Raw genomic sequence first — 10,540 nt, 5'->3', positions numbered from 1 at the left:
CCGTCAACAAGAAAAAAAACCAAGACTCTGGAGGTCGTTTCCGCGAACATGGTATGTATATCCATCCTTTGACCGAACTGGTGGGTTTTGTCCAAGGAGGGAGCCACTCTTTCCCACAACGGGAACCCACCGGCGACTTGCCCGGTTGAGAACCCCGTCGTGCCGATCGGATCCGCTTGAAACTAGGGCATCCTATCCTCTGTCGGTGGAAAATGACTTGGTTCACCGGGAGAAATGTCACATGAAGCTTGGAAAGGTATTTGCTACAGGGACCTTTTTATTTTGCTCGCCGAACAGGATAAGGTTTACTGGTATGAGTTTGTTTTTGGGGGGTGGGAAAGAAAAGAACCGGTAATTCGAAGGTTTTTTGTTAGCGACCGTTTTGATTTGGTCCGGCAGGTGATTAAGGTAGGTAACTAACATAGTCAGGAGATTCTAGGCTAGTTAGTTGATACAGTTGGCTTTTAGGTTGGTACAAGACGGACGTGGAGTAGATGCAGCACTGGGATCGTGTCTGCATTTACAGTGTCATATTTATGTTTGTCTATAAGTAATATGACTATGTAATACCTAGAAACCCAACCACTTTTTTATGTGTCCCCAGCGCCGTTTTGGTATCTACAGAGTATATCCAACCTAGAAAATACGCAATGTGTTATAATAATTATAGTACAAAAGAAAGTTTTAATAAGACTCGAAAAAAAACGAGACACTCTACACTCTACACTCTACACCTACACCGAAACCCCAATCTCCATTTTGTTGTTTTTATACAGGACTGACAACCTTGTGCATGGCGTGCCCATTCGACCCATCCCTCGAAATTTCATGACTCTCAACCTCCCACCTCGTCTCTACCATGATGCCACCACCCCTCCCACCGCCGATGGAACCCCTGTCACCCAGAGAGACGCTAGCGTTCTTCTTGTTCCCGTACGTCTGCAGCTCGACCTTGCTCCCAGCAGAATCGGCATCGTCGTCGTCCAGCTCGGCGAACCCGCGGCTGGTGGGCTTGGACTTGCTGCCGCCGCCGCCGCCGCCTCCGCCGATGGTGGGCGGCACGAGCGTGTTGCTGCCGGTGCCGCGCGGGTTGCTGTTGTTGCTGCTGCCGCCGCCAAAGGTTCCGCGGAATAATGGGCGGAGCAGTGGGACGCAGGCTAGGATCACGGCAAAGGCGATCTCGAGGTTGGAGAAGAGGAAGGCGAATAGGGTCGTTCCCGTCACGTTTGTGTTGTCCATGTTGGTTAGGAGGGTTTGACGGTAGATTGTGATGATGACCTTTTTTTTCGGGGTGGGAGTTGTTAGGAGTCTGGTTTGTTTTGTGATATTGAAGCAGGTAAAAGAAGAAGAAAAAATAAGGTAAGAGGAGAGAGGCTTACAGTCAAAACACCAACACACAACAGCGCCGCGAGAACAACCTTCTTCCTTGGGGCCAGCTTCAACGTGTATAGGACGGGCATGGGCAGCAGGAAAAGGAGCAGGTCGCAAAAGACGTTGATGCCGCTCAGCCACTGGTAAAACAACCTGACGTCTCCGCACTTGCCCGGCTCCTGACCCGACACGTCCCAGTTCTTGCTAAAGGGCTGGCAGATGGTGAAGCCGGCGATGACGCCGCTGAGGTTGTAGAGCCCCAGGAAGACGGCGGTGCAGCGGACGGCCAGGATCATGTTGCGGACCGGCATGAGCATGCTGTACATGAGCAGGACCGACAGCTTGGAGGTGAAGATGGCACAGTTCCAGATGATGGGCCAGGCGGCCATGCACTTGAGGAAAGCCACGAGGGTGTCGGGGCCGAAGCGCGTCGGGATGGTGCCCTGGTCGTAGGTGAAGCCACCCTCGAACACCATGAGGAAGTTTGCGATGCTGAGCCCGTACAGGGCCGCCAGGCAGGGGATGAGAAGCCAGTCGCTCATGCTGAAGCGGGATTCGCGCGCCACCCGGGCCCGGGCCATGAAGCGCATGATGACGGTGATGGTCGGCATCACCATGCAGAAGATGGAAACCACCAGCATCCCGATCTGGTCGCCGTTTTCTATCCTGATGGGCTCATACTGCGGCTCGGTAGTGCCGTCGGTGCTGTTTGGGGTCGACATGGTTGCTTGGTCTTTTTTTTTTTTCTCTCTCTCGTATGATCGGGGGATTTTGAAAATAAAAAGGAGGGCGACCCTGACCTAGAAGACGAGGAGAAAATCCAAAAAAGACAAGAGGAGGAAAGAAAGGAGAAAACGAAGGTAACAGCAATATAAGAATGACTTTGCCCTCCTCTCCAACAGGACTATTTCTAGACCATCGGACGGTTCATTCCAAGCAGGAACAAAATGAAGGAAATAGTGGAAACATTAAGTCAGATATTATCAACGGTTATATGTGTAAAGGGGTTTTAGGAAGATCCTTCCCACAACAAGAAACAATTCCCCTCTCCTCGGTGGTAAGGATAATTCTCATCTGTTTTTTTTTTCTTCCCTTGTCACGCCTTGCATGCCTGTCGGTTGCTGTCAAAGCCTGTCATTCTATTTCTTCGGAGCCCATTACAGAGCCCGACCCTTGGCCTGTCAAGCCTGCGTGTGCTGTGCCTCGCCCTTTTCCCCTTGCCATTGCTCACCCTGTGCTTTACCCAAGACTGCCATACTGTACATGTTTATTACATATATGCAATGTCTCACTGTGAGGAAAGTAGGCGCCAAGGTGCATAAGATGGTGCAAGGGGGAGAGAAGTGGACGTTGAAGGAACCCACCACACTTTTTTTTCCCTCCTTTCTGCTAGGCGACACTTGCGTACCAGGCCCGGCCCGGAAGGGGGGCAGAAGATTTCCGCCACAAACAGGCATATCTCCCGATTGGACTGAGGAAAAAAAAAACACAAAAAAAAATAAAAAAAAAATGGTTTTAATATTATCAGGGTATGATTGACTTTTTCTTGTGTTCTTTGGTCTTGACCATGGGATAGAAGAATACGGTGCTAGCTGCACAATATGCCCTGGGCCAGATGCAAGGTTTACCTATTACACCAACGGGGATTGGCTACGGAGCGAACAGTCCGGATTCAAACTGCACGCACACATACGATCGTATCTGTCGTATTGACTTACCCTTATTGTAAAGAAGAAGCAAAACTTAAGGGGGCACTAAGAAGAAGAAGAAAAGAAAATCAACTTCACTGCCGGGTCTACGACCGGGGAGTTCCCGCGCGGAACCGCACATGTTATTCGCGCAGGCTGTTAGTTACAAAGTATGTGCGGGCTTTTGGAACGTTGTAGAATATATGGATAACATGGACACATTGCGTTAGATTTTTATTTCGGCTATGTGACCAACCTGCAGATCTCATGCCGAGCAGCACCCCTTCTGAGCCGCGTCGGATGCCTGATCCTTCAACCTATTAAAACGAGTTTGTCGTAAGAAGAGGGGGGAAAGGGCTGGGGGGATTGGAGTGAGATCCAAGACCAGGGACGGAAACGAAAAAAAAAAAAAAAATCCTTTCGTCTTTTTTTTTTCCTCAGTGTCTTTTACTGGTTCGACCCGATTTGACAGATGCGCGGATCTGACATTTTTCGTTATTCCCGGTTGTTTATACACCAATCGCACTTGAGATTCTGCATTGCTCATTTTACCTACATATCTCGGCAACTCCTCTTGCAGTTTTCCGGCGTGGGTGGTGTACTGTACTGTACAAGAAGAGGTGGAGAAAGAAATATGGTAATCGGTTTGCCAGACTTTTACCAGGTCTGCTAGGAATCTTGCTTGCGCAAATCTCTTTTGTTTTTCGATCTCAACACCGATTTGGTTGATGGTTGCATCTATCAATTATTATTTTTTGCTTCTTTGTTTTTAATCTTCTCCCTATTCTTGCCTTCTCCCTTGCGTATTTCCAGGTAGGCTACTGTCTCGATTTGTTAGATGGTTGGTTTCTGTTCATCATAACCGTACCACATAACAAACCAATGACAGACGTTGAGATGGAGTTATTAACCGTGGAGATTTGACATGGATCCCCCCAACGGCCCGAAAGTCTACCCTAACCTTTGTTGGTTCCCGTCCTCTAGGCCCCATATTTGTAGGTGTAAAGCGGAAGGTGGAACTTATCTTTTTTTAAACGGCAAGCAACGGAAAGAAAGCGGGAGTCTGTGTGTAGGTGGTTTTGTGGCAAACCGAAGAAAACGCACCCTTGTTCCTGAGTAATTTTTGCCAAGCCCTGCCTGCCAACCTGACAAAGTCTCGAAATGTCTACTCATAGTAGATACCCTGCAAACCTGTTGTTGCCTCCCCGGGTACTACTCTGTACTAACACACAGTATGTTATAAGGGGGGCGCGGGTTCTTGGCTTTATCTTTTTTCGCTTGGCAAAAAACTACTCTCCCCCTCTTCGTCGATCTGTCAACCCCGTTTCATAGTTTAGTTCTCCAAACCTCGTTACCTGGCTATTTTTTTTCGTGCCGCGTTTGTGAGCCTTGGCCCGCGTAAACTACAAAGTAAGCTTGCTAAGGTCCCCCCCAAATGCACCCTGGTTAACAACCTGGCAAGCTCTGAGGGTGGTCGGCCCCCAAATCTGTCGATCCATATCACGAAAATTCCTACCTAATAAAGTCAAAGCAGGCTGATTACTATCTACATAGCCGATGATGGAACCACGGTAGGGGGAGAGTATGTGTTTAAAACCCCGAGTTCTCCTTTCCTTGATGTCGCTATCTCTAGCGGGAAGATTCCCGTTTTAGGCTTCAAACCCCGTCCAGGTGAAGATGACGGATCTGCACCTTATTATGTGTGGATTCTTTTTTTCTTGGGGACTGGGGTATTGTTATGGACGTTACTCTGATGCCTTGCCTACCCGGTCAGCCGGTTTGGGACTAGGACTATAACTGTTTTGGCAAAGTGGGAGAGGCAAAAAAAACAAAGAGCTGAAACTGTGGCTCTTCATGTGCTTCGCTTCCAGGGGTGGGCTCTCTGAGGGGTCCAGTCTTCAACCGGGGAATGGCGGCGGGGAGGAGGATTGCCTTGCTTGAGGGGGATAGTTGCTGTTACACGGCATAGTATTTGACATTTCCATGGCCCGCTACATTGCCTCCTTGTGCCGCTGTCGCATGTCATCTCAGCATCAACGACATTGCAATCTGCACATCTCTATCTCTTGGAAACATCCAAGCCCCCTTTGATCACATATCTCACCCTTGGTAAAGCGCAACACAAACACCCCTACCAAGCATACGAAACCATGGCTTCCACCACGGCATCGGACCGCAAGACGGCCATCATCACAGGGTCTACGGTGCGTTAGAAGAAGAGAAAAAACAATCCTCCCCGCCTAATCAACAACTTCAGTCTTGTGTTTGCCCAAAAACTAAACCCGATCTTCATCTTTTTTCTTCAGAGCGGCATCGGTCTGGACCTCGCCCGCGACCTCCGCACCAAGGGTTGGAACGTCGCCATCTCCGGCCGCCGTGAGCCCTGCAAGGGCGAGGCCATCGCCAAGAGCATCGACGAGACGGGTGACGCGGCGCTGTACTGCCGGGCCGACGTGTCATCTTACGCCGACCAGGCCGAGCTCTTCCGGCAGGCGTGGACCAAGTGGGGCCGGCTGGACCTGTTTGTAGCCAACGCCGGCATCGTCGACGAGGGTCCCACGAGCCGATACAACCTCCTGCGCAAGGATGCTCCGGTGGACGACGTCCCGCCCGAGCCCAGGCTGGGCTGCAGCGACGTCAACTTCAAGGGCGTGGTGTACGGAACGGAGCTGGCGCAGCACTACATGCGGCACAACAAGCCCAAGAGGGGCGGCAAGATCATCGTCACGGGCAGCATCGCCGGCCTCTTCCCGCTGCCCACGTACCCGGAGTACTCGTCGGCAAAGGCGGCCGTGTCCCAGTGGGTGCGCGTCATGGCCCCCATGCTCAAGCTGCACGACGACATCACCATCAACTGCGTGCTGCCCAACGGCTACGACACAGCCATCCTGCCGGGGTTCAAGGAGGCGTATTTGGATGAGCAGTGAGTTTATACCCTTCTGAAAAGTTGCAACAGACAAAGACACCATGATCGTCTGTTTGCTGACACAACCTTCACAGCCTCACCAAGCGCGACTGCATGATGAAGGCCTACTTCATCTTCATCGACGACGAGACAAACTCCCAAACAGGCCAGAACGTCGAGACGGCTTATGACAGCCTCTACTTTCATGAGAAGCCGGCCGCCAAGAACGAAGTCGTCAAGAGAACCGAGAAGGTCTACGAGCCTTGGTTCGAGTATGCTCACGGCGCCCGCAGCGGGCTCGAGACAGCCATCAAGGCGCCGATGAGGACTGGTGTTTAAGGTCTTTCTGTGTGTATGTGAGTTGGTTTGTCAAGGGGTGTGTAAGAGGAAAAGAAATAAATAAAAAGCTTGACTTTTGGTCATTTGTTCTCGACTAGACCATGATGTCCATCAGCACTTTTTTGCCGCGTTTTGTGACCCCATTCGAGTATAAGATCATCAGACAACCCGGCCAAGGAAATCTTAACTTGGGTAAGAACTCGGCCACATTATTATCATCACGATCTACATTGATTTATGATCTACCTATCACATATAGTCGGCTTGTGTCATATATATTGTATTATATCCCCACGTAGGAATGATCGTGAATATCCCGAGTCATTGAGCTTATATCGAGTCATGGTAGCCTTCCTATTCCAGTAATTTATGGCGTGAGGTAACTGCAAGGGATGAAAGCAAGCTTTTTCAACAGTCGCCAAGCAGTAGCTACTACCTACCTTAATTTTCATCACGCAATATAAAAAGACTGGTAATTTGAGAATGACAATCGGATATCTGCCTTTAATTACTTCTGTTGACCAGCGACCCACTTCCCCTCCAAACTTTACCATAATATCACTGAGATCTGAATACTAAAGTAACTACACAAAAAATCACTGCTTGACTAGGCCACTAACGGACTAGCTGCCGACCGCCAAGCCGGCTTCCGTGATGTCAAAGCGCCAACTATGTACTCTTATAGATATAGCAGCCCTATCCTTTTTTTTTTTCACTTGGATTACTACACCGCATACTTGGCTTACTTTTTCTTTGAAAATGACATGTTAGACGGTGGCTTACTCACCTAGTGTGTTTGATTACCTTTCTTCAATTGCGCTAGTTCTTATTTTTACCCAATGATCATGTGCAGGCGGAGTTGGTCTTTTCGCCAGATGCACAGTGATGAAACCGGTCCACGTAGAACCACTATTGACGATGTGAAATGAGGGGAAAGAAGAGAAAGGGAGCGGGGAGAAGAGGAGATTGAAATGAAATGAGGAGGATCGAGTGACGCAAAACCTGTGATTCAAATCACTACATGCTTCGTGTATGTCTTGGTTGGTACAAAACGTGAGGCTATCTCATTCAAAATATACAAACAATCACGCTCGGATATCACCATTTTACATTGAGCACTCGAAGCCATGCAGTCATTTGTCGTCGTTGCAGGTCTGCTTGCCGCGGCATACTTCGTATACCGACTCCTGTATGGCACCGACACGCCACACATAAAGGGCCTCCCCGAAGTCCCAGGCCTCCCGCTCTTTGGAAGCTTGATTGAGCTGGGCGAGAACCACGCCAAGGTGGCACAGCGATGGGCGGAAAAGTACGGACCTGTGTTTCAGGTACGGATGGGAAATCGTGTAAGACTGTTCAGAAGAAGACCAAAAATCCCACTCTCAGTACCTGGAACCGTAAACTGACAAACACACCACAACCCAGAGAATAGTCTTTGCCAACACATTCGCCTCAGTCCGCCACCTCTGGATCACAAACCAATCGGCCCTCGTCTCCCGCCCCAAGCTGCACACCTTCCACACCGTCGTCTCGTCCTCGCAGGGCTTCACCATCGGGACCTCACCCTGGGACGACTCGTGCCGCCGCCGCCGCAAGGCAGCCGCCACGGCCCTCAACCGGCCGGCCGTGCAGTCGTACATGCCGCTGATAGACCTCGAGTCCACCGTCAGCATCCGCGAGCTGCTGCAGGAATCGCGCGGCGGCGAGGTCGATCTTGATCCGCGCGCCTACTGGCAGAGGTATGCGCTCAACACCAGCCTGACGCTCAACTACGGCTACAGGATCGACGGGGATAAGGATGATGCGTTGCTCAAGGAGATCACCGATGTGGAGCGTGGAGTGTCGAATTTTAGGAGCACGAGCAATAATTGGCAGGATTATGTGCCGTTGTTGAGGCTGTTTCCAAAGCTGAGCCGTGAGGCGGGCGAGTTTAGAGAGAGAAGGGATGTATATATGGATCAGCTGCTGACTGGGTTGAAGGAGAGGATCAAGATGGGGACGGATAAGCCTTGTATCTCGGGTAATATTCTCAAGGATCCTGAGGCCAAGCTTAACGAAGGTGAGTTTTATTGTTGGAATTTATTTTCTCCTTTGTCAGTGGTTACTTCAGCACATCTGCTACTCTCACGCACTCACTAATGTACCCTTCCACCAGCCGAGATCAAATCCATCGGCCTGACCATGGTATCGGCCGGCCTCGACACCGTTCCAGGAAACCTAATCATGGGGATTGCATACCTAGCCTCCCCGGCGGGGCAAAAGATCCAACAGCGCGCCCACGCCGAGATCCTCAAGACCTACCCTGCCAACGACGCCTGGACGCGGTGCCTAGACGAGGAGAAGATTCCCTACATCACGGCTATCTACAAGGAGATCCTGCGCTTCTTCACCGTCATCCCCATCTGCCTCCCCCGCGTGTCCGTCAAGGACGTCGAGTGGGAGGGCGTGACCATCCCGGCCGGCACGACCTTCTACATGAACGCGTACGCGGCCGACTACGACCCGGACCATTTTTCCGACCCTTACGTCTTCAACCCGGACCGGTACCTGGAGGACGTCGAGGGCACGCCGCACTACGCCTACGGAGCTGGCAGTCGCATGTGTGCCGGCAGCCACCTGGCCAACAGGGAGCTGTACACGGCGTTTGTGAGGCTGATTTCCGCGTTTGAGTTTGTGCCCCCCGCTGACCCGGCCGACGAGGCTGTGCTGGATTGCCTAGAGGCCAATGCTATACCGACCAGCTTGACCCTGGAGCCAAAGTACTTCAAGGTTGGGTTCAGGCCGAGGGATAGGGACATGTTGGATGGGTGGATTAGGGAGAGCGAGGAGAGGACGAGGCATTTGATGTGATGTTGTGGGTGGGTTTTGCTCTTTTCAATACTCTCTCTATTATTTCTGTTCTTTGTCGATAAACAAATATACTAGAACTAGAACTTTACATAATCCAGAACGGCAATATTTAAGTTGATTCGGATATGACCTGAAGCAGGTTAACTCGGTCTTGGTTTTGTGACTGCCAAGATGTTATTATACCATATTAGCTACAGCCCTTTACCTCACCATCACGGCAGATACCTTGCTGCAATGTCGAGAATATCCAGCTTGTACGCTTTCGTAAAGCCTGTGATCCCACGATTCCCATTCTGCATAGATGATTGCTAATTTTTCGAGAGACACCGTAGTCACTGACTGGCTGAATATCACCCCAGAGTCGCATGGTGACTATCATAGTCTCCAACCTTGAAGCTATTTTTGGGCACATATCAACACAACTCATAACACGGTGGCCCTACCCTAGCCACATGCTTGCACAATAACCTTCAGCCGCAACTCTCAAAAAAGAGCGAGAAAAGTTCTAGCTGATTCTGTTCCCAAGAAAACTTGACAGACGGATGGATAACACCTTTTACAGATATGGTCTAGCGTGGAAAAGTTCAGCCTGGCTAGACCAGCTACGGGAAGTCCAGATGACACGGCCAGAAAAGAAAAAAAAAATGGTTGAGTTGTAGTCTGCAACACAGACGCGCGCAAAGACATCTCGGCACAAAAGGACTTCGCTATCGCGATAAAAAAAAAAAAAAAAAAGTCGGGGAAAAAAAAAACTCAACACGATTCTGGTCCTATCAACGACCTCGGCACACCGCCAATGAGAGAAGTTAAATGACGTGTATCGGGAGGCGAAAAAAAAAAAAAATTGATGGAGAGTCACCAAAAAAGGAGCGTTCAAAGGTCAAGTCAGGACAGCGTGACCTTGACTGGCGAATGTTGTAACCTCGGGATGTTGGTTGACTTGCAAGCGGTTTTCTTGGCAGTTGATCGCATGGACCTGCCTATACGCACCACTTACATACTGGGGCTTACGTAGGTATACAATATTATTCTGGGTAACTGCAACATGGTTAAATATGTTCTGAAGTCTACCACCAGACCCCTACCCTAGATGCATCATAAAGACAGCATGAATTTAAAGAGAGGGTTAAATTATAGAAAAGACCCAAAAAAAGACAATTAAAACAGTAGTGGCAAAGCCACCCAAATGTCTGGGACAGCTCGCTGACACTGGTCAGGGATAAACTCGGACGACAAAACGCGTACCGGGGGGGAGTTCTGCCAAGTTGCCAAAAAGAAAAAGAAAAAAAAAAAAAAACCTCTCCAAGAAGTTTCGGCCGTCGACCGAGTTCGTGGCTCCGAGAACCATCATCTGACCATTACTTTTTTTTTTTTTTTTTTTTTTTTT

General features: G+C 49.9%; 3 protein-coding genes across 3 annotated transcripts; 2 read left to right on the top strand and 1 right to left on the bottom strand.

Annotated features, from left to right (window-relative positions):
- Positions 1 to 577: 577 nt before the first annotated feature.
- On the bottom strand, positions 578 to 2,597 carry PgNI_02912 (uncharacterized protein). The gene is made up of 2 exons (XM_031122969.1): positions 1,380 to 2,597; positions 578 to 1,278 (listed from the first exon to the last, which is right to left on the bottom strand). Exons 1-2 carry the CDS (start codon positions 2,091 to 2,093, stop codon positions 769 to 771), a joined length of 1,224 nt encoding a protein of 407 aa, XP_030985068.1. The 5' UTR covers positions 2,094 to 2,597; the 3' UTR covers positions 578 to 768.
- A 2,452-nt stretch (positions 2,598 to 5,049) lies between these two features.
- On the top strand, positions 5,050 to 6,433 carry PgNI_02911 (uncharacterized protein). Its single transcript, XM_031122968.1, has 3 exons — positions 5,050 to 5,263; positions 5,366 to 5,982; positions 6,060 to 6,433. The coding sequence occupies exons 1-3, from the start codon at positions 5,210 to 5,212 to the stop codon at positions 6,301 to 6,303; spliced, it is 915 nt and encodes a 304-aa protein (XP_030985069.1). The 5' UTR covers positions 5,050 to 5,209; the 3' UTR covers positions 6,304 to 6,433.
- Positions 6,434 to 7,430: 997 nt separating this feature from the next.
- Positions 7,431 to 9,217, top strand: PgNI_02910 (uncharacterized protein; the record flags this gene model as incomplete). The annotated part of the gene is made up of 3 exons (XM_031122967.1): positions 7,431 to 7,649; positions 7,729 to 8,362; positions 8,459 to 9,217. The coding sequence occupies 3 exons, from the start codon at positions 7,431 to 7,433 to the stop codon at positions 9,151 to 9,153; spliced, it is 1,548 nt and encodes a 515-aa protein (XP_030985070.1). The 3' UTR covers positions 9,154 to 9,217.
- Between the last annotated feature and the right edge of the window lie 1,323 nt (positions 9,218 to 10,540).

This window comes from Pyricularia grisea, assembly GCF_004355905.1.
Source record: "Pyricularia grisea strain NI907 chromosome Unknown Pyricularia_grisea_NI907_Scaffold_2, whole genome shotgun sequence".
Lineage (NCBI taxonomy): Eukaryota > Fungi > Ascomycota > Sordariomycetes > Magnaporthales > Pyriculariaceae > Pyricularia > Pyricularia grisea.
The sequence above is the reverse complement of the archived record's forward strand: the minus strand, read 5'-3'. Positions and strand labels throughout refer to the sequence as shown.